Source organism: Chiloscyllium plagiosum, unplaced genomic scaffold (assembly GCF_037043375.1).
Source record: "Chiloscyllium plagiosum isolate Xiang-an unplaced genomic scaffold, Cpla_swu_hap1 HiC_scaffold_27, whole genome shotgun sequence".
Taxonomy (NCBI): Eukaryota; Metazoa; Chordata; class Chondrichthyes; order Orectolobiformes; family Hemiscylliidae; genus Chiloscyllium; species Chiloscyllium plagiosum.
In genome coordinates this window covers 90018194-90041877 of record NW_028270165.1, presented here as the reverse complement: position 1 = coordinate 90041877, position 23684 = coordinate 90018194, and the positions used below count along the sequence as shown (strand labels likewise).

Sequence of the window (23684 nt, the reverse complement as noted above, 5' to 3'; positions counted from 1 at the left end):
TGGTGCTTTCAATTTTGTGGAACAACAAAAGAATATTCCACAGAAAGTAGAATTGCTTGTTCTGAATTTCTACCCTGCACTGATAGTGATGGCTTTTGTAATCTCTTTTTGCAGAGTATTTGAAAATCTGAAGTCAGAAGATTCAAAATCAACAGATGAAGGGCTTATGCCCGAAACCTTGACTCCTGCTCCTCGGATGCTGCATGACCTGCTGTACTTTTTCAGCGCCACATTTTTCAACTAACTCTCCAGCGTCTGCAGTCCTCACTTTGATGTCAATGTCTGACAGTCACCCAATCCATCGGGAACACAACGGTTTTTGACTGTGATTTCTGTGAGAGGGATCAACGCTTTTTGGGTCCTGTTTGAGGACGTTTTCCGCATCAGTGGGACTGGACGAGAGACCCCACTGTTGCAGCGCACTGTGCGTGGAGCCAGAAACAGTAATACGGCCTGGAAAGGGGATTTCAAGGCAGGGAGGGGCTCTGCATGTGTTTGTGAGCAGCTGAAGCTGTGGCCATGGAGAAACCTGAGGAATCGTGGAAGTGTGGCGACTGTGGGAAAGGCTTCCGTTTCCCGTCTGTCCTGGAGACTCATCGGCGCAGTCACACCAGGGAGAGGCCATTCCCCTGCACCGAGTGCGGGAAGGCCTTCAGCACATCCTCCAACCTATTGGCCCACCAGCGGGTCCACACCGGGGAGAGGCCGTTCACCTGCTCTCAGTGTGGGAAGGGCTTCACCTGCTCCTCCAACCTGCAGAGCCACCAGTGGATCCACACGGGAGAGAGGCCCTTCAGCTGCTCTCAGTGCGGGAAGGCCTTCAGGACATCTTCCTCCCTGCTGACCCACCAGCATGTCCACACGGGGGAGAGGCCGTTCACCTGCTCTCAGTGTGGTAAGGCCTTCACCACCTCCTCCAAACTGCGGAAGCACCAGTGGGTCCACACGGGGGAGAGGCCCTTCAGCTGCCCCGAGTGCGGGAAGGCCTTCAGCACATCCTCCATCCTGCTGAGGCACCAGCGGGTCCACACCGGGGAGAGGCCATTCACCTGCTCTCAGTGCGGGAAGGGCTTCACCTGCTCCTCCTACCTCCAGACCCACCAGCGGATCCACACGGGGGAGAGGCCCTTCAGCTGCCCCGAGTGCAGGAAGGCCTTCAGCACATCTTCCTCCCTGCTGACCCACCAGCGTGTCCACACCGGGGAGAGGCCGTTCACCTGCTCTCCGTGCGGGAAGGGCTTCACCACCTCCTTCAACCTGCAGAGCCACCAGCGGATCCACACGGGGGAGAGGCCGTTCCCCTGCTCTCAGTGCGGGAAAGCCTTCACCACCTCCTTCAACCTGCTGACCCACCAGCGGGTCCACACTGGGGAGAGGCCATTCACCTGCTCTCAGTGCGGGAAGGGCTTCACCTACTCCTCCTACCTGCGGAAGCACCAGCGAGTTCACGTGCCATCGCAGGGGGATTGAAGGAGTGACGGCCAAGTGCCATTATCGATTGGACTATCAGCCCGGTTCCGGGGACTCCTGGGTTCGATTCCCGCCACGACAGATGGCAGAGGGAGGGGGTGGTACGGGGGAGAAAGCCCCCATCTGATTCACACTCTCCCTTGTTAGGGAAGGGAACCGCCATTGTGGGAAAGGATTCACTCAGTCGTTCCAGCTGCATCCTTTACCTGGTCTGGCCTACACGTGACTCCAGACCCACAGCAGTCTGGTTGACTCTACGCTGCCCCTTCCTGGCAAATGAGCAGGGAGAAACTTACTTGGAGACAGGGTATGGGTTGAAATTGCGGAGTGAGGCAATACTTCCTCCGGGTTACGGCTGTACCAAGGATCCGATTACAAAGGGACAACTTGGTGCTGGCCAATAGTAAAGACAGCGTGGTGAGGAGGGGAAGTGTGGTGGGGGTGGTGGTGGGGTGGGGGAGAGGGGAGGTGTGGTGTGTGTACTTTGACCTTGAGCTGTTCAAAAGGCAGATACTTTTTCTCTGCCTCTTTGCTGGGGGGATCTGAAGCTGTAACAAAGTTGGGTTGCAATAAAGGTTACCTGAACTTACCACCGGGCTCAGACTCTCATTGAAAGCTTTGAGCTCCAAGAGGTTTTGTTTTAAAGCTGCTCATTTCGTTCAGCCTCCTGCACGAAGTTTAGAACATAGAACAATACAGCGCAGAACAGGCCCATCGGCCCTCGATGTTGCACCGACCTGTGAACTATTCTCAGTTCGTTCCCCGACACTATCCCAAAATCAACCACGCGCTTATCTAAGGATTGTTTCAATCTCCCTAATGTGGCAGAGTTGACTACCTTCGCAGGTAGGGCATTCCACGCCCTTACCATTCTCTGCATAAAGAACTTGCTTCTGACATCTGTCTTAAATCTATCACCCCTCAATTTGTACAGGTTGCAGGGGGACTTGGATAAACTGCTGAGAGGTGGCAAATGGAGTTCAATGCAGCTAAGTGTGAGGTGATTCACTTTGGGAAGGTGATGTCACCATCCTCAGAAAAAGTATTTCACTGTCTCCCCTATCTAATCCTCTGATCATCTTATATATCTCTATCAAATTCCCCCTTATCAGCCTTTCCTCATAAGGCCCTCCCTCCCGACCAGGCAACAACCTGGTCCTCTGCACCTTTTCCAATGCTTCCCACATCCTTCCTTAAATATGGGGACCAGAACTATACACAATGTTCCAAGTGTGGCTGCTCCAGCGTTTTGTATAGTTGCAGCGTGATATTGAGGTTCTGGAACTCAATCCCTCCACCCAATGAAACCTAACACCCCGTATGCCTTCTTCACAGCACTATCCACCTGAGTGGCAACTTTCAGGGATCTATGCACATGGACTCCAAGATCACTGCCTTCCTGTTATTCTTCCCAAAGTGAATCACCTCACATTTAGCTGCATTGAACTCCATTTGCCACCTCTCAGTCCAATTCTGCAGTTTATCCAAGTCCCCCTGCAACATTCTTCCAAACTGTCCAGTACTCCACCAACTTTAGTTTCGTCTGCAAATTTACTAATCCATCCACTTATGCCTGTGTCTCAGCCATTTAAAAAAACGACAAACCGCAGTAGTCCCAAAACAGATCCTTGTGGCACACCACTAGTAACCGGACTCCAGGCTGAATATTTTCCATAAACCACCACTCGCTAACTTCTTTCAGAAAGCCCAGTTTGTAATCCAAACTGCTAAATCACCCTCAATCCTATGCCTCTGCATTTACTCCAACAGTATACCATGTGGAACTTTATCAAAGGCTTTACAGAGGTCCATGTACACCACGTCAACTCCCCTACCTTCATCTACATGCTTGGTCACTTTCTCAAAAAACCCAATGAGGTTTGTGAGAGACGATCTGCCCTTGATGAAACCATGTTGACTATCTGAAATCAAATTGTTGTTTGCTGGATGATTATCAATCCTATCTCTAATGTTCCTTTCCAAAAGCTTTCCTTCAACAGACGTAAGGCTCACTGGTCTATAATTACCTGGGTCATCTCTGCTGCATTTCTTGAACAAGGACACAACATTTGCAATCCTCCACTCTGGTACTAAACCTGTAGACAATGACGACTCAAATATCAAAGCCAAAGGCTCTGCTATCTCCTCCTTTGCTTCCCAGAGAATCCTTGGATAAATCCCATCCGGTCCAGGGCACTTGTCTACTTTCACTCCTTCTAGAATTGATAACACCTGTGTGCAACTAACCTCGATCCTTTCGAGTCTAATATCTCGTACCTCATTCTTCTCTACAATATTCTCCTTTTCCTGAGTGAAGATATTCATTAACACATCTCCAATCTCCACAGGGCCCACACTCAACTTCCCACTTCTGTCTTTGACTGGCCCTATTCCTACCATAATCATCCTTTTATTCCTCACATACCTATAGAAAGCTTTAGGGTTCTCCTTTATGTGTTAAAGACTGCTCATGTCCTCTCATTGCTCTTAACTCTGTTTAAATCCTTCCTAGCTGATCTGTAACTCTCTATCGCCTCATCTGAACCATTTTGCCTCATCAACACATGAGCCTCCTCCTTCTTTGTAACAAGAGATGCAATTTCTGTTGTAAACCACGGTTCCCTTACCTTATCACTTCCTTCCTGCCTGACAGAGACATACCTATCAAGGACACACTAACTTTTCCTTAAACCAGCTCCACACTTCAATTGTTCCCATCCCCTGCATTTTGCTACCCTATTCTATGCATCCTAAGTCTTGCCTAATTGCATTATAATTGCCCTTCCCCATCGATAACTCTTGACCTGTGGCATGTTCCTATCCCTTTACATCACTAAATGAAACCCAACTGAATTATGGTCATTCTCTCCAAAGTGCTCACCTTCCACTAAATCAAACATCTGGCCTGGTTCATTACCAAGCACCAGATGCAGTGTGACCTCCCCTCTTGTCGGCCCTTCAATATACTGTGTCAGAAAACCCTCCTGCACACACTGGACAAAAACAAATCCATCCGACATATTAGAGTGAAAGCATTTCCAGTCAATGTTGGGAAATTAAAGTTCCCCACAATGACCACCCTGTTCCTTTCACTCCTACCCAGAATAATTTTGCTAATCCGCTCTTCCACCTCCCTGGAACTCTGCGGAGGCCTATAAAAAACCTCCAAGCAGTGTGACCTCTCCTCTCCTGTTTCTAACCTCAGCCCACATTACCTGAGTAGACGAGTCCTCATCAAAAGTTCTGTCAGCCACCGTTATACTATCCTTGACTAACAACGCCACGCCTCTCCCTCTTTTACCGCCTTGGCTGTTCTTAATGAAAGATCAAAACCCTGGAACCTGCAACATCCATTCCTCACCCTGCTCTATCCATGTCTCCAAAATGGCCACAACATCCAAGTCCCAGGTACCTGTCCGTGTTGCAAGCTCACCTACCTTATTGCGGATACACTTCAAACCACTTCGCTGTCTGCCAGCACATTCCTGTGACCCTGAAATCCTGTCCCTGTCCTTCCTACTCTCATTCTCCTGTGCATTGCAGCTACACCCCCCGGTTCCCATCCACCTGCTGAGCTAGTTTAAACCGACCCAAATAGCATTAGCAAATTTCCCACCCAGGATATTAGTCCCCCTCTGGTTCAAGTGAAGACTGTCCTGTTTGTACAAGTCCCACCTTCCCCAGAATGAGCCCCAAGTATCCAAAAACCTGAAACCCTCCCTCCTGCACCATCCTTGCAGCCAGGTGTTCAGCTGATATCTCTCCCTATTCCTTGCCTTGCTATCACGTGGCACGGGTAACAAACCAGAGATAACCACTCTGTTTGTTCTCGCCCTCAGCTTCCACCCTAGCTCCCTGAAATCCTGCCTTACATCCCTATCCGTCTTTCTGTGGGAGATTATAAATGTTTTTGCAGATGGGTGAGGGGGTGTAGTAGGGGGAAGGGAAGGGGAACATTATACAAACGGTCGTGGAATTCTTGTAGCATGTAGCATACTTAAGGCTAAGACTTTAATGAATATAGAGGGTCTTTTAAAGAAAATAGTTTGAAGCGAGGGAATAACTTTAAAGTGTTGTAGTTGACCACAAAAAGAAGCAACAGGGGCATTTCACAATAAAGCTTATAGTATGATAAGAGAAACTGGATAAAAGAACAAGCTGTAACAAACAAGGAACAAAGAATGCAGACAAGGACAGCAGGATGGCCAGATAAGAAAATAACTGACAAGTGAGGTAATCGGCTTATGATAGGATGGGAAAAGGGAGGCGTGATCTGCAACTTGTAAACTCAATAAGAAAGCTAACAGGCTTTGTTTTGGCGCACATTTCTGCTTGATTGCAGAAGCGTCCGGTACTTGCAAGAATGTAATAAATTGTTCTTGTTTCCAAGGCTTTGTCTCAGGCTGAGTGATTTGTCAGTGAGTTCTGTTTCTCACATTTCTACCTATGTTGTTGGTACCTACATGGACCATGACTTGGGGTTGTAAACCCTATCCCTTCAGGACCTCAAAGATACGATCCGAGACATCACGCACCCTGGCACCTGGGAGGCAACACACTAACCGCGAGTCTTGTTCGTTCCCAACACACCTTCTATCTGACCCTCTGACTATTGAGTTAGAATGACTAACACTCTCCGCATTTCCTTCCTTCCCTTCTGGTGCAACAGGGACAGGCTCTGTGCCAGAGCCCCTGGTAGGTCATTTTCCTCCCTCAACAGTACCCACTGACTGAAACAGCAAGAAGGAAATACAAATAAGTCGTCCCTCCTCCCCCAGGAACCTCTGCTCTCCGACTTCAAATTTAAAACCTCAAATCAGTGACTCCCCACTCCTGGGATGCAGCTGCCGCTGAAAAACAGAAAATGTCATGTTTTTTGTGGTTAGCACTGCTGCCTCACAGCGCCAGAGCCCCGGGTTCAATTCCCCCCCACCCCCGCGCGGGTATCCTCCCACAGTCCAAAGACGTGCGGGTTGGGGGGAATTGGCCACGCTAAATTGCCCCGTAGTGTTGGCTGACAGGGAATGGGGCTGGGGGTTTTGCTCTTCGGCGGGTCAGTGTGGACTTGTTGGGCCGAAGGGCCTGTTTCCACACTGTAGGGAATCTGATCTAAAGTTCTGGAATTTATATATTGATGAACTGAAACCTGCAACCGCTTCCAAAAGATGAAGGACTCAGCAGCGGTCCGGGTCAGCGGGCGGTGCGCGCGTCGAGCCTGGAGGCGCGCGGCTTTGTGGGCGGTTGCGCGTGCGGGCAGGGGGCGTGGTCTTGACTCGCGCGGAGTCCGTGGCGAAAGGGCGGGGTTTGGTGCGCTTGGAGGAAAGAGGTTTGGCTCCCAGCGGCGGGGCTTACGAGCTGCTTCCGGAAGGGGCGGGACCAGACCCAGGGGGCGGGGCCACCCCGAAGCCGGAAGTATGCCCGCGGCCTGTTTCCTCCGCTGGATCTACGGCTGCAGCAAGTAAGGTCAAGCTTTATCAATATTTCCTTTTACAGAGTTTGTATTTAATAACCAGTAATGGCTACTCAATATCATCAGAAAGTCTCAAAAGGCAATTCATTTCAATCCAGTGCAGATAAACACTAAGAGTTAATTTTCTACGGGAATCAACAGCCTCAGCACTAAAATGGTCTCACAAGGGAATGGCTGTGAATGTTATCACTTGGGGTCCTGTTCACACAGATTCACCGATGCTGAGGCAAACGTTCTTAATTGCCTTACAGCATCCTGTTATCACTTGGTGAGCCCAGGTGTCCCTATCTTTAAGTTCTCTCTTCTTTCTGAGCCTTCCTGCCTGTTTATTTTCTAGTGCAGTAAATAATTCAGCATTACATTTGAGTCTGAATGTTTAAAGGCAAGTTTTAAGGCTATAGACTTTATCACCCAGATGTCCACACACTCATTCCTCCCTTTGATTGCACCACGATTACTGAAAGAGAAGGCTAGTCCAAACGAATGCCCTTCAAGGTGGTCCAGCCATCAACATCCTGCAGAGCGGCACCACCATCTTCGCAGCTCATCTGGTCGTTTTTATCATCGCCATCGACACGTGTGGGTGAGCTATCTGATCGCAAAAGGAGCATCTTCTGGGGCAAATCTATATCACTAAGTGACCTCATAAGCCGAGCAATTAAATACCTAACAATACCAATACCGACAAACAGACGTAGCTAAATTGATAAGCCAATTGTACCATCAGCCCGATCTGCAGTTTCCCCAACTGGTCCCTTCAGTCATTCTGTCAAGGAAAACCTGGATCTCTTCTTGTATCTTAGTAATATTGCCAGTGAGATCAGGAATGCCCGTAGTGCATTTATCTTGGACAATGGTGCAGACCTCACCCTCCTGGGGGAGGATATAGTCTAAGGCAGACCGATTCTGCACAGAGTAAAGACACAGGTCTGATAATCGCAGTTTACTCTGTTTCAGAGCCTCTTTCGTCTTATTTCCTCGAATGGTCAAGCCGCAAAAGAGGGAATTGCGGTTCTGTTGACTTGACACCCCTGCCGATCCTTCCAACCCCAGGGTACTCTGGATTCCCCAGCCTATCGGGTGTCCTGTATTGTCACCCAGTCCCTTGGGATCCTTCCAGGTGGAGCAAGGTTGGCCGAGACCGACCGGTGCATCCCCCTCAGATGGAGGTTCCATCGACTTGTCCACTGGCCAGGACAAGGTACTGTTGTGGGAACAAGGGCTCTGATAGTGACCTTATGAGGGACATCTTTGCCATCCAGGACAAGGAAATTGGTAGCTTTACCTTAGCTGAAGAAATAATAGTCTGGTTTGGTGTATATTAGGGAGAGTTTGTCAAAATAGGTTACTAAAATGTTACAGCAGGGGGTCTGGTCAGGTCTACAGGAGTAAAGGGTCGACATTTTGCAAGAGGAGTTGCTTGAGCGCTGTAAAAAATGGGCCAAGTGACTCGAGCACTCGCACTGTATGGGAGACAATGGTCCTCAGAATGCTATTCCCATTGGGCTCTCCCTTAGACCTATTATACATAGTCTTGGTGACAGTATCAGGTTCTGAAAAGAGAAAAGGCCTATAAATGCACAAGGGAAGGGTTCCGTTCCAGGTCCATGTGCCGCATAAGGCCTGCTGTACCCCAGCCAGTGTTACACCAGCTGTTTGTATACACAGACCGGAGGTATTGGAAAGTGATATTTCTCTTCGCAGGGTCGGCAGTAGGAAGTCTGACAAATAGAATGGAATCTGGGACTGGGGACAGGGCAAGTAAGTCATCTCCCGAGAGAGAGGAGTAACAGACTACTGCCTCTGGAGAAGTTGTTTGTGGATCGAGGAGTTTCCCCTATCAGGCTTCCCTTTTCTAAAGTCGGCACGACCTGCAAAAAGGGATGGTGTTCCTAGGCGTCCTTAAAATATTTACCATAATAACGCGGTTGAGCATTTTTATCCTCACGAGACTTGCGTCTGCAGGTAAAATAAAAAAAACATGGCAATGACATGGTAACTCCCACTGATTTCTACTGTCCAGATGGACCATCTGGTCTTTCTGATGTAAGAGTCCATTGCAATAATCAATCTTCATCACGTTCCACACGTCAAAGGCGTCTGGTCCGGTGCACTGGACAACATCATCTCAGCATGGGTGGTGGATAATCTCTGATCATTCCTGGTCGCATCCATACTTAGTAGCTTTCCCCATCAGGATGTTGTACGTGATCAGAAAGGTAAGGAGATAGGCGATCCCCCACAAGTCTCTCCTCTTAATTCAAGTATCTGTCATAAGATTAACATGAGAATAACAGCAAGATTCAAAAACCCAACAGGACAGTGTCCACTCCTTTTGTTGGGATTCCAGGATTCTCTCCTCCTCTTCCCCCCTTTTGATTGGTGCGGTCAATCAATTTACAATGGTACAGTTGGACCCAAGCGGAGCGCCCAACGACTGACTGCCGTAGGGGTGGGAAGTAAAACCTGGAAGGGGCCATCTCAACAAGGTTGGAGACCTTTGCCAGTTCAGGTCTTGACAAGCACCAACGAACCAGTTTCTACCCGTGACGATGCTGAAAGGGAGGGAACATCGCTGTCAGCCACACGCTCCTTGGAGTGAAAGGCACACATAACACTCGTTAGAGCAAGAACATAACCAATGATTGCTTCGGTCATGTGGTGGAAGTGGACTGAGAAGGGAGCCGAAGCGTTCCAAGGGGTACGGAGTGGGTGATCAGAGAGACTCTCAGCTGGAGACAGTCGTGTCTTGCTCGCAGACATGGATCGCATCTGGAATAAGGCCACAGGGATTAGCATAACCAGGAAAGGCCAGACTCTGCCATCCATTTGGCAAGTTTAGTCTTGAGTCTGGTTAAAACATTGAATAAGGCCGGCCGCCTGAGGATGCTAAGCACCATGCAGTTGCCGACAAATACAAAGCTGGGAACAGAGTTCTCCATTAATATTACCTACAAAGTGTGGTCCATTGTCCGAGCAAATGCACGCAGGTATACTGAAGCAGGGAATTATTTCCTTAAACAAAATCTTCACCACAGTCTCAGCAGTAGCGTTAGGAGGAGGGTAGGCTTCAGTCCACTCAGAAAAGACAACAATAAGCAAAACATATTTATAGCAACTCAACTGATTTCTCCAACTCAATGAAGTCCAGTTGAAGTGTCTCCAAGGGACCCTCCAGCAAGGGAGTTCTCGTAGAGATACTTGAACAAAGAGGTGGGGGGATCGCCTACTCACTGACCTGTTTGATCACGTACAACATCCTGATTGTGAAAACCACTGACTGAGTATCGATGCGATCTGGAACGATCTGAGATTATCCTGATGTCATCTGGTGCACCAGACCAGACGCTTTCAACGTGGAGTCGCTTGAGCGATGGCGTGAGCTGCCAGAGGAAGTGGTGGGTGCTGGTACGATGACTGGCCAGGACAAGGTACTGTTGTGGGAACAAGGGCTCCGATAATGACCTTATGAGGGACATCTTTGCCATCAAGGACAAGGAATTTGGTAGTTTGACCTTAGCTGAAGAAATAATAGTCTGGTTTGGTGTATATTGGGGAGAGTTTGTCAAAATCGGTTACTGAAATGTTACAGCAGGGGGTCTGGTCAGGTCTACAGGACTAAAGGGTTGATGTTTTGCAAGAGGAGTTGATTGAGTGCTGTAAAAAATGTGCCAAGTGACTCAAGCACTCGCACTGTATGGGAGACAATGGTCCTCAGAATGCTGTTCCCATTGGGCTCTCCCTTAGCTCTATTGTACATGGTCTTGGTGCCTTTTTACTGATAGCTCCACAATCACGTTCCTGCTGGATTTTTTTCAGGGCAAACAATTTCTGGTGGGAGAAATTCTGCATCCTGGGAAGGCGGGGAAATGAGAAAAAAAGCTGTTAAAAGCATTTGAACTGTGGGCCCACGAGCTCTCGTGGGAGCAGTACATTTGCCAAAAACATTTCTGAGGAATTCTGTGCAACTGTTGGACCGAAAATAGTTTCCCCACTGAACGTTAAACAGGTATTGAGAATGTTGTGCATTATAGAGTGTTCCTGAGGACCGGAGGAGGATTGAATTTGCCAACGTGAACCACACTTTGCAGAGAGAGGAAATTTCTCCAGATGGAATAGGTTGATGGAAGTCAACAATTGTCAGATTATTTCATGAAAATAACAGCTGGTATGGGGATCCCAGAAGAGGGGCGTCTGTAATGAGCACACAGAAACAAACCCTTCAGTCCAGGCCAACCAGATATCCTAAATTAATCTAGTGACCCATTTGCCAACATTTGGCCCATATCCCTCTGAATTCTTCCTATTCATGTCCCCATCCAGATGCATTTTTTCCTTCGGAGAATACTTGGGTGAGAGCCAAGATATGCAATATCTCAATGTATAATAATGAAGCTGCTCATTTATTCTGAAATCATTTCAATTAGTTGCCAAATAATAGCTGCATAACTGTTGTCAATATTGATACTCAGGAAAGCTATTTTGTTTAGTATATTTCCTTTGTAAAGATCTTATCCAAATTATAAAATGAATGTATTTTCATATGAAATAAAATTTGCAGTGTTTTATTAAATGGTTGAAAGTAACTTTGCACTTAATTGCTCCATTTGGGATTAAACATTGTGACTTAGATAAAAGTGATCTTTCATAATTTATGGTGAGTCTATTAACAAACGAATGTTGCCATTTGCTCAAGTTCGCTCAGATTCAATTTGAAATTCTTGAATGAGTTGAATAAGGGGTAAAAAGTAAATATTTATTGCCCTTTTCTGAAATTCTCTGCACTGCCATTGTATTTGGTTCAACAAAATATGTATCTCTCTTCATAACTTTGATATCACCACAAATCCTAGGAACCCCATCCAGAACAAACATATAAATACAAAGTAGGAGACAACAGCTTCGCTTCACTTGGAGGTCACCACTGATGATGTTACCCAGCCAGGTAACGAAACGTCTAGATATCAAACCTACAGCTCAGCGAGCAAACCTGCACCCTAAACATTCTACTTTGCTGAAAGACTGCACAATCTGCAGGCAGTCAGTACATGTAATATATTGTCAATTCCAATTTGAAAATAGATAATGGGCCCACTTCTTTTTGGATGTGAGCATAAGTGGTATAGTAAGTAAGTTTGCTGATGACACCAAAATTGGAGGTGTAGTGGACAGCGAAGGAGGTTACCTCAGATTACAATGGGATCTTGATCAGATGGGCCAATGGACTGAGAAGTGGCAAATGGAGTTTAATTTAGATAAATGTGAGGTGCTGCATTTTGGGAAAGCAAATCTTAGCAGGACTTATACACTTAATGGTAAGGTCCTCGGGGGTGTTGCTGAACAAAGAGACCTTGGAGTGCAAGTTCATAGCTCCTTGAAAGTGGAGTCGCAGGTTGATAGGATAGTGAAGATGGTGTTTTGTATGCTTTCCTTTATTTGGTCAGAATATTGAGTACAGGAGTTGGGAGGTCATGTTACTGCTGTACAGTTGGAATATCGCGTGCAATTCTGGTTTCCTTCCTTTCAGAAAGATGTTGTGAAACTTAAGGGGTCAGAAAAGATTTGCAACGATGTTGCCAAGACTGGAAGATTTGAGCTATAGGGAGAGACAGAACAGACTGGGGCTGTTTTCCCTCGAACATCAGAGGCTGAGGGGTGACCTTAGAGAAGGTTATGAAATCATGAGGGGCATGGATAGGATAGATAGACAAAGTCTTTTCCCTGAGGTGGGAGAGTTCAGAAATAGAGGGCAGAGGTTTACAGTGAGAGGGGAAAGATATGAAAGAGACCTAAGAGGCAATCTTTTCATTTAGAGGGTGGTACGTGTATGGAATGAGCTGCCAGAGGAAGTGGTGGAGGCTGGTACGATTACAACACTTAAAAAGCAACTGGAGGGATATGGGCCCCGTGCTGGCAGGTGGGACGAGATTGGGTTGGGATATCATGCACAGGGATGTGCAGGTTAGGTGCATTAGTCACGGGTAAATGTTGAGCAATACGGGCAGGAGAATTGCGTGGGTGGGTTACCCTTCGGAGGATCAGTGTGTAGTCTTTGGGCCGAGTGGCCTGCTCCCACACTGTTTGGAGTCTCTGAAGGGGAAGGGATTTTTGTAAAGTGTGCAAGGCAATGCAGGCGTAGTGCGGAGGCCTACTGTTGGCCTTGCTCCGCCCCTTGCTCCTCCCCCTGTTGTTGAGCTGTCTAACAAACATCTACTCTTTCTCTGCCTTTTTGCTGGGGGCAACTGAAGCTGTAACAATGTTGGGACACAATAAAGGTTACCTGAACATTCTGTCAGACTCAGACTCTCATTGAAAGCTTAGAGCTCCAAGCGGTTTTTGTTTTAAAGCTGCTCATTTCTTGCAGCCTCCTGCATTAAGTTTCCAATGTTGTATATCAGATAGAGCAGTGACTGAGTAGCTGGTTTCGTTAGAAGTTTACATTTTTTGGGAGTGCAGGCACTGCATTGTTTCAGCAGCAGTTTACTGACAGCACTGGGAAGTGTGGGCTGTGTTCATTAGAAAGGAGGTGGAGATGCTGCTGTTGGACGAGGTGGGACATGGTTTAAAAATCACAACACCGGGTTATTTGGAAGCACTAGCTTTCGGAGCGCTGCTCCTTCATCGGGGAACTGTGGAGCAGGATCATAAGACACAGAGTTAAGAGCAAAAGGTCACAGTGTCATGCAACTGAAATGATATATTGACAAATGTAGATTGCTGTTAAGTCTTTCATCTTTTAGAATGGGTTGCAGGTTTTATTTCATTAATGTGTACATCGCAGTACTACTATTCAGTCATATTCTCAAGATCACAAGGGTTTTTTTAAACTGGTGACATCTCAGCCCAGACAATGCATGAAAGGTGTGTCAGTATCCCAATCTTAAATCAGACTGGTACTATTTCCAAACTAGAAATGTATAAAATATTATATGGATTGACTCCCTGCATGTTGTGCGCTTTTTGTGCAAAGTTGAATATATCTGTAAATATAATTCTGCAAATGCACTCCATCGTTATGTGTGCGTGTGTGCACGCGCGCGAGAGAGAGCATGTGTGCACATGCTTTGTCAAGGGAGTGTGATGGAGGAGAAGCCTGTAAGAGGGTGTGTGTACATCTGAGAGAGAGCGTGTTATGAGAGAGGTATAGATAAAAGTGAGAGATTGCATTTTCCTAAAATAAGGGCAGGACTTGTACAGAGGGATATGGGGGGGGGGTTCAGGTACATACTTCATTGAAAGTTGCATCACTGGTTGGAAGGGTGCTTCAGAAGGCATTCAGCACACTTACCTTATTTGTTCACACCATTAAATAAAGGAGTTGGGACATCATTTAGAAGTTGTACAGGATGTTGGTGAAGCCACTTGTAGAGTATTGAGAACGTTTCTGGTGGCCCTATAATAGGAAGAATACTATTACAGAGGGTTCAGTAAAGATTCACCAGGATATTACCAAGACTGGAGGGTTTGAGTTATAAGGAGAGGCTGAGAATCTCTTCACTGGAGCACAGGAGGTTGAGGGGTGACCTCATTGAGATTGATATAATCATGAGGGTTCCAGGTAACATGAACATCAAAAATAGCGAGGAGCCTGCACGGTGATGTCAAGTGACTGGGGTGGGGGGGGGGGTAGAAATTGTGGCAGTTGGACACTTTAAATCCATCAGGAACAGCATCTCCATACAGCATGCTGTGCATGTCTGGTGAGATGCCAGAAGACTAGAGGTTGGCTAAAATGGTACCACTGTTTAAGAAGGGTGGTAAGGACAAGCCAGGGAACTATAGACCAGTGAGGCTGACGTCAGTGGTGGGCAGATTGTTGGAGGGAATCCTGAGGGAGAGGATGTACATGTATTTGAAAAGACAAGGACTGATTAGGGATAGTCAACATGGTTTTGTGTGGGAAATCATGTCTCACAAACTTGATTGAGTTTTTTGAGGAAGTTACAAAGAGAATTGAGGAAGGCAGAGCAGTAATGTGATCTATATGGATTTCAGTAAGGCGTTTGACAAGGTTCCACATGGGAAACTGATTAGCAAGGTGAGATCTCAAGGAATAGAGAGAGAACTAGCCATTTGGATACAGAACTAGCTCAAAGGTAGAAGACAGAGGGTGGTGGTGGAGGGTTGTTTTTCAGACTGGAGGCCTGCGACCAGTGGAGTGCCACAAGGATCGGTGCTCGGTCCTCTACTTTTTGTCACTTGTGTAAATGATTTGGATGCGAGCATAAGAGGTACAGTTAGAGGGAGAGGCTGAACAGGCTGGGGCTGTTTTCCCTGGAGTGTCAGAGGCTGAGTGGTGACCTTATGAAGGTTTAAAAAATTATGAGGGGCATGGACAAGATAAATAGACAAAGTTTTTTCCCTTGGGTTGGGGAGTCCAGAACTAGAGGGCATAGATTTCGGGTGAGAGGGGAAAAATGTAAAAGAAACCTACGGAGCAATTTTTTCACACAGAGTGTAGTACGTGTATGCAATGAGCTGCCAGAGGGAGTGGTGGAGGCTGGTACAAATGCAACAATTAAGAGGCATTTGAATGGATATATGAATAGGAAAGGTTTGGAAGGATGTGGGCCAGGTGTTGAGGAGCGGGACTGGATTGGGTTGGGATATCTGGTCGGCATGGACGGGTTGGACCGAAGGGTCTGTTTCCATGCTGTACACTTCTGACTCTATGCTGGTTCAGCAAAAGCCGCGCATGCTCTGTCTGCAGAAACAGTGCAAACCCTTCTTCAAATGGACCAATGAGAAGCCAGACAAGGAGCCTGGGCCTCCTGCCAATCAGAGCTCCCCAATTGTCTGAATGCGGAAGATGGACCATCAGGTTCTGAAGCTGATGCTGCTGCTCCTCTCCAAATGAAGATCGAGCTTCAACTCAGACTGCAACTTCCTTCCTCTCTCCACCATCTGTGAGTACGGCACTGTCTTTACCATTTCATTTTTTCATTCTGGGGTTAAATTGTTGACTTGCAGTGTGGTGAAACGGTTAAAAATTATGTCCCAATACATGTGTGAATCTAACCGGAATGGAGGTGTTGCTTAGTCCCGTGTGAATCTTATTACACACCTCCCCGTGTGAATCTTCTTATCTGTATGTAACCAGAATGGAATGTGTTTTTTAGCCTTGCTCTGCTGTTCACATGAATGTTTATATCTGGAAAAGAGTATATCAGCTGGAAAAGTCTCCAGTTCGGTGAGTCTGCTCCGGGGTTACGTTTAACCGCCGAGCGTGGGTTGTTGGCAACCGCTCTACGAGAACTGACGGCTCCCAGTTCCGGTAACATGTAGAGTGAGTATAAGCCAGACCCGTTGGTTGTGGCGACGCTGCGGGGAATAAAATGCCCATATTCTAGCAGACTCGCCTCTTGGTCGTTTGTTCTGTGTCAGACTACTCTCCTACGAACCTGACCTTGAGAATTTTTTAAAACATGCAGCAACTGAAAAGAAAGCGAGTGAATCTAGGGAAGGGACAGAGTCGGGAAATGTTGGTCCAGGTCTCTGTCTCAATTGGCAAACGCACGGCAAATGCAGTCCCACAGTGTGAAGTGATAGCCTCGGTTATGAAAAAATAACTGCTGAAAGGAGGTATGTTGTTTAAATGGTGACATATTGAGATGTGGACAAAGTGAGGACTGCAGATGCTGGAGATGAGAGTCGAAAAGTGTGGCACTGGAAAAGCACAGGAGGTCAGACAGCATCCGAGGAGCAGGAGAATCGACGTTTCAGGCACGAGCCCTTCCTCAGGAATGATGTGTGGATGTAAAACGTGGCCTCAGCGTCCTTCCACACCAGTCACTGCCAGTTGTCAGACGGATGCAGCAAGCAATCAGCAAGGCAAGAGGTATATTAGCAAGAGGAATTGATTTCAGAAGTAGGGATGTCTTCCTGCAGTTAGGGGGTCATTGAATATATTCAAGGCTGAATTCATCTGATTTTAGAACAACCATGAAGTGGATGTTTATGGGGGAAGGCAAGTAAAATGGTTTCAAGAACAGTTACAGAGTCATACAGCACAGAAACAGACCCTTCAGCCCAACTAGTCCATGCTGACTATATTCACAAACTGAACTAGTCCCACCTGCCTGTGTTTGCCCCATATCCCCCTGAACCTTTCCTATTCATGTACTTATCCAAATGTCTTTTAAACGTTGTTACTCAACCTGCATCCACCATTTCCTCTGGACATTCATTCCACACAAACCACTGTTTAAAACAAAGGTGCTCCTCATGTGTTTTTTAAATCTTTCTCCTCTCACCTTAATTTGCTCCCTAATCTTGAAACGACATGCCGTTCACCTGATCTTTGCCCCTCATGGTTTTGTAAAGCTCTATAAAGAGAACAAAGAACCTTACAGCACAGGAACAGGCCCTTCAGCCCTCCATGGCTATGCTGATCGAGATACTCTATCTAAACCTGCCGCCTATTCTCTAAGGATCTGTATCCCTCTGCTCCTTGCCCATTCATGTATCTGTCTAGCTACATCTTAAATGACGCTATCGATCCCAACTCCGCTGGCGATGCATTCGAGGCACCCACACCCTCAGTGTAAAGAACTTTCCACATATATCTCCCTCAAACCTTTCCCCTCTCACTTTGAACTCGTGACCCTGAGTAATTAAGTCTTCCCCTCTGGGAAAATAATTCTTACTATCCACCCCTGTTTACAACCCTCATGGTTTTTCGGCCTCAATCAGGACCCCCACCCTCCACCTCCTTGTTTCCAATGAAGATAATCCTAATCTACTCAACCTCTCCTCTCCATAACAGGCAACATCCTGGTGAACCTCCTCTGCACTCTCTCCAAAAGTATCCACATCCTTTTGGAAATCTGGCGACCGGTATTGTACGCAGTATTCCAAATGCGCCAAACCAAAATCATATATAACTTTAACATGACCTGCCAGCTCTTTTACTCAATCCGTCCGATGATGGAACGCGTGTTGTATGCTGCCTTGACCACTCTACTGACAGTCATTGCCACCTTCAGAGAACAATAGACCCAAACACCCAGATCTCTCTGTACATCAATTTCCCCCAGGACCTTTCCATTTACTGTATAGCTCGCTCTTGAATTGCATCTTCCAAAATGCATCACCTCGCATTTGTCTGGATTGAACTCCATCTGCCATTTCTCTTCCCAACTCTCCAATCTATATTCTGCTGTATCGTCTGACAGTCCCCTTCACTATCTGATATTCCATCAATCTGAATGCCCATCTGCAAACTTGCTAATGAGGCACCCGATACCTTCACCTTTCAACCTCCTGTGCTCCAGTGAAAAAAGTCCCAGCCTACCCACCAATAGGTGTGAATTCTGTCTGGGTCCCAATGTCGAGTCAGCCTGACATTTTTGATATAAAAGCTCTGCATTTAAATTACGTTCTTGAGAAAGTTACTGAAAACAGGTTCTGGGATTAACATACCAAAGAACAGAAACAGTTAAGCAGTTAGATAACACGTTCGAGTGGGAAGTGTGTATAACATGATCTCACAACTCCTCTCCTCAATGCTATGAGCAATGAAGGAAAGCAAACCAAACGCTGCCTTCACTAATTTGTCCACCTGAGACTCCAGCATTCCAAGGTCTCTTTATTCTGCAACACTCCCCTTAACTGTGTCAGTCCTGCCTGGATTGCTTGACCAAAATGCAAACCTCTGATGTCTCTAAATTAAACTCCAACTGACACTCCTCGGCTCATCAACCGATCCCATAAATTCTAATTTATAGTGAACTCTTTCCTCTCTTATTCCTTGGAAGCTGAAAATCTCCATCCCACAATCAGTCCCTCCATTTTCACTAGTTGGACTGAAGGGGCTGTTTCTGTGCTGCATGGCTCTGTAACTCGGCCCTATATTAGTCTTAAAACCATCTTCTTGCCTTCCCCATTGGGCTCGTGCCCAAAACTTCGACTGTCCTACTGATCGGATGCTGCTTGACCTGCTGTGCTTTGCCAATTGTGGTCTTCTCTACATTGGGGAAACCGAGCGTAAACTTGGGGAATGGTTTGCTGAGCATCACAGCCGGGTCCGCAGAGGCTGAGCTGACTTCCCAGTCTCCACCCATTTTAAAGCCCCTTCCCACTCCCCTTCTGACATGACTATTTTTGGCTTCCTCCATTACCACAACAAACCAAGCCACAAACTGGAGGAACAAACCTCATCTTCTGTCTGAGCAGTCAACAGCCCGGAAGACAACATTGAGTTCTCCAATTTCAAATAATCTCCCATCCCATTACCCCAACACACTTCCCAGCCCCTTCCACTCTTCCCTGCCAACTAGATTCCTTCCTCCCATTCACCAACCAGGTCGTACCAGGTTATGGGGATAAGGCAGGAACAGGATACTGTTTGAGGATGATCAGCCATTATCACAATGAATGGTGGTGCTGGCTCGAAGGGCAGAATAGCCTACTCCTGCACCTATTGTCTATTGTACCCTCTACCTGTCTCCAGCTATCCCCACTTCAATACCCTGACCCCAGCACACCCTTGTTCCACAGCTCTCCCTCTACCCACCCCCAGACCTGAACAAGGGACACCAGATCCCTCGACTTCTCCACCTCCTGATACTGCCTAGCTTGCTGCGTTCTTTCAGTCTCCTGCCTGTCTATTTTGCTAATTGAGAACAAAGGCTTGGACTAACTTTTCCAGACTCTGTCCCCTCACCTGGATTCACTCCCATTTCTTTCAGTTGCTCCAAGTCAACAACTGAACCTCAGAATGAAACGTAAATGGAAATGGGGGTGAGAAAAGAGAGTGCCGTACTCTCAGATGTTGGACAGAGGAAAGAAGTTGCAGTCTGAGGTGAACCTCAATCTTCATTCAGAGAGAGGAGGAGCAGGAGCTTCAGAACCTCATGGTCCAACTTCCACATTCACCAATAGAGGAGCTCCGAATGGCAGGAGGACAATTCTCCCTCCGGTCCTCCAGTGCTCCTTATTTGTCCAAACGTAGGTCTCGCCCCTTTTCTGCCGGCAGCGAGGAACATGCCCAATGTTTTGGTGACACCAGCAAACGTGTGCCCTGCTTGTTGACACTGAGGAGTGTACACAATATGCACTGTAGCAATGCTGGTGTCATTGACAGATTTTAAGTGTCCAAATTCCTATGGGAGAACAAAAAGGGTACAGCCATAATTTTTTTTCCATTGGCTCAATATTTGATTGCTTTTGCATTTGTCTGGCTGCTCAATGTTTAAGTCTTTTCACTCAGTGTTGGGGTGGGATTCACAACTAGAGGGCATAGGCTTAGGATGAGACCACAAAGGTAACTGAGGGCAACGTTTCCATGCAGAGGGTGGTGCATGTATGGAATGAGCTGCCAGAGGAAGTAGTGGCAGCCAGTATAATTACAGCATTTGAAAGGTATCTGGCTGGGTATCTGAATAGGAAGGGTTTAGAGGGATATGAGTCAAGTGCTGGCAAAGGGGTCTAGATTAATTTAGGATATCTGGTTGGCATGGACAGGTTGGACCAAAAGGGTCTGATTCCGTGCTGTACATCTCTATGACTCTAAATAATAAAAAGTCGAATTTTCCAAATAACAAACTATATCCATGTTAACAAGGCTTAGTGTACCACATGCTTTACTAACCATTCTCAACAGGTCCTGTCCCTTCAATGACTGAGGAACATGTACATGCTGGTGCATAATCTCCTTCACTCGTATTTACACGCTACCCTCAGCAATTGCACAACTAACAGCAAAGGGTAAACAGCACAAGGATTAAACACACAGTGAGGGGCAAACAGCACAAGGATTAAACACACAGTGAGGGGCAAACAGCACAAGGATTAAACACACAGTGAGGGGCAAACAGCACAAGGAATAAACACAGTGAGGGGCAAACAGCACAAGGAATAAACACACAGTGAGGGGCAAACAGCACAAGGATTAAACACACAGTGAGGGGCATACAGCACAAGGATTAAACACAGTGAGGGGCAAACAGCACAAGGATTAAACACACAGTGAGGGGCAAACAGCACAAGGATTAAACACAGTGAGGGGGAAACAGCACAAGGATTAAACACACAGTGAGGGGTAAACAGCACAAGGATTAAACACACAGTGAGGGGCAAACAGCACAAGCGCCAGTAAAAGCCGATGGAAAGTGAGTGTAACATGTCACTATGACAGGACAGGCCCCACATTCCTTCCCCTCCGTCCCCCCCACAACCTGCCTCACCTTTCACGTCCCGGGCCCAGTACCTTCCAGGTGGCCCCATAGTTGACACAGGGGCCGCCCCACGACCAGTAGAACTCCACCACCCCGGCGGCCGACGAGTTCCCAAGCAGGCCCTTAACCCCATCCGCCTCCAGAATGCTCACCGGCTCCTGGCTGCTGTACAGCCGGCCGGTGTGGCCGTGACACAGCAGCTGCGCCAGGAAGGCGGCGGCGGCCAGTGACGGGTGTCTGCCCCGGGCCGCGCGGCGCCATTTTCCTAACGGCCGCCGCTTCCTCGCTCGAGCGACTTCTCCTCCCAACCGCCTTCGCCCCCGCGAGACGTCTGCACGGGGGATGGGCGGGGCCGGGGGGACGGGCGGGGCCGGGGGGATGGGCGGGGCCGGGGGTGGGCGGGCGGGGCCGAGGTGGGCGGGGCGGGGCCGGGGGTGGGCGGGGTTGGGCCGGGGAGCCTCACCGTCACCAAGCAACAGCCACCTCGCGCTACAACTGCTCATTCACAAAAACAAACTCTCCTGTCTCTTGAGAACGATAGAAAGGGACAAGATGAGTAAATGTACCAACAATCAAAACTGGATTCTGAAGGTCACAAAACTTGAAACTAAAAACAATGTTTCTGAATGGTGTGCATTGTAACAAAATTGACTGCACACATTGAAGAGAATAATTATGATCTGAGACTCCTTACAGAGGCATGGCTTCAGGATGACAAGGATTGGATCCTGAATATCGAGGTAGTAGTCAAATGGGAAGCTAGGTGAAGGTAGAGGCTTGACGCTGCTCATCAAAGCACTAATCACAGGTGTCAGCTTGGATTCAGGTCCTGATTTCTCTGTCCTCTGGGATGTCCCTGTTCTCACCGAGTAAGATATTGGTCTATTCTCTGCTCTGCTGGATTTCTGCTGAAGCCTTGACCCCACACCCCTACACCTTCTGGAACAATAAAACATTCAATTATTCAAGACCCAAGCCACAATCTCCCAGCCTGTCAACCATCCCCAGACACAGAGAGTAGTCCTCGCGGGGAATCAAACAAGAAAAACAGAACAAAATTAGAAATAAATAAATGCTCATGCTTAATGTTTGTTCATGGGGAAGTAAACCAGAAATAAGGCTCTCCCACGATTCTTATAGTGCCGCTCTTGAGGCATTTTCTCACCCTAACATCTAACTATTCATACCCAGCTATGATTTATAACAATATTTACACCAGCAGAATTAAAGCATCTGTTGTCGAGTAGACATCGGGATATACAGCATGAAATAGACTTTTCTCTGTCTCATTCACACACAAACACATCCATGGGGGTGAATTTGTATTTGCAGATACATTCTATTTTTCTCAAAAATGCACAATATACAGGCAGTCAATCCATGTAATATTTTGTAAATTCCACGTTGGAAATAGAACCAGTCTGATTGGGATACAGACAGATCCTGACTTCACACCTTTAATGCGTTGTCAGAGCTGAGATGTCACCTTTTGTTATAAAACCTTGAGTTATTTCAAGAAGATGTCTTTCAGGAAATTCCGCGATTTACAAATGAATGATACAAGCAGCCCATACTAAAAGATGAAAGACTTAACAATCCAGGGTTTTTCAATATATCATTTCAGTGCACTGTAATGTTTTTCCATCCATTCTGTGCCTTATGATTTTATTCTCCACAATCACGTGATGAAGGAGCCACGCTCCGAGTGCTAGTCATAGAGATGTACAGCATGGAAACAAACCTTTCATCCAACCCACCCATGCCGACCAGATATCCCAACCCAATCTAATCCCCCCTGGCAGCACCCAGCCCATATCCCTCCAAACCCTTCCTATTCATATACCCAACCAAACGCCTCTTAAACATTGCAATTGTACCCACCACTTCCTCTGGCAGTTCATTCTATACCTGCACAACCCTCTGCATGAAAAGTTGTCCCTTAGGCCCCTTTTAAATCTTTCCCTTCTCACTTTAAACCTATGCCTTCTAGTTTTTGACTTCCCCACCCTGGGGGGAAAAGACTTAGGCTATGCCCCTCACGATTTTATAAACCTCTCCAAGTTCACCCCTCAGGCACTGATGCTCCAGGGGTAAAATAAATGCCCCAGCCCCTCTCAGTCTGTGTAACTGGTTAAAGCTCCTTCCCATTGTCAGTTCACTGGGACACATACACTCATTCTGTGTAACCAGATAAAGCTCCGTTCACTGGTGTGTTCCTCTCTGAGTGCTTCTCTGCTCACATTGATGTCCAGTACCTTTTGAAGCAGGTCGAATTTCTGTTTCCAGATTCAACCCCCCCCCAATGATATTGAGTGACCCTGTCAGATCTTGTTTTGGAATTTCTTCCAAGATTTCTGTCTGCAGATCTGATACCCTGTTAGCAAAGTTGAAACAAGTCATCACTGTCTGTACCGAATAGAAATTCTGATTATATTGTATGTGTCTGTGTGTTTAAAGTACTAACCCAGTAACATGCAAACGGTACTATTGATTTAAAATACACAGGAGACGTGAGGAGGGAGGTGTCAGGTCCTGGCACACTCTGAATCCTAAGAGGGTGTTCCAAA

General features: G+C 47.1%; 4 protein-coding genes across 5 annotated transcripts in view; 1 reads left to right on the top strand and 3 right to left on the bottom strand.

Moving 5' to 3' along the window:
- Nucleotides 1-2060, top strand: part of LOC148144970 (uncharacterized) — a 219692-nt gene extending 217632 nt beyond the window's left edge. The window contains exons 2-3 of the mRNA XM_087975602.1: nucleotides 506-1900; nucleotides 1939-2060. Of these exons, the coding sequence (XP_087831728.1) occupies nucleotides 520-1470 (951 nt within the window). The 5' untranslated portion in view covers nucleotides 506-519 and the 3' untranslated portion in view covers nucleotides 1471-1900; nucleotides 1939-2060. The remainder of the gene's footprint in view (nucleotides 1-505; nucleotides 1901-1938) is intronic.
- LOC148144969 (uncharacterized) overlaps nucleotides 1-21224 on the bottom strand; it is a 56673-nt gene extending 35449 nt beyond the window's left edge. Inside the window, exon 1 of the mRNA XM_087975742.1 lies at nucleotides 21127-21224. The gene's annotated coding sequence lies outside the window, so the exon portion shown is untranslated. The remainder of the gene's footprint in view (nucleotides 1-21126) is intronic.
- The window catches only part of LOC148144968 (uncharacterized), a 293614-nt gene extending 272359 nt beyond the window's left edge, over nucleotides 1-21255 (bottom strand). Inside the window, exons 1-3 of one of the 2 annotated variants that reach the window (XR_015751715.1) lie at nucleotides 21127-21255; nucleotides 14229-14333; nucleotides 13138-13569 (exon numbers count right to left, since the gene is read on the bottom strand). The gene's annotated coding sequence lies outside the window, so the exon portion shown is untranslated. Of the gene's footprint in view, nucleotides 1-13137; nucleotides 13570-14228; nucleotides 14334-21126 lie in introns of those variants that run through there. The other variant, XM_087975648.1, reaches the window with a different exon arrangement.
- The window catches only part of LOC148144967 (uncharacterized), a 136223-nt gene that overhangs the window by 36853 nt on the left and 75686 nt on the right, over nucleotides 1-23684 (bottom strand). The gene's annotated exons all lie outside the window — the stretch shown is intronic.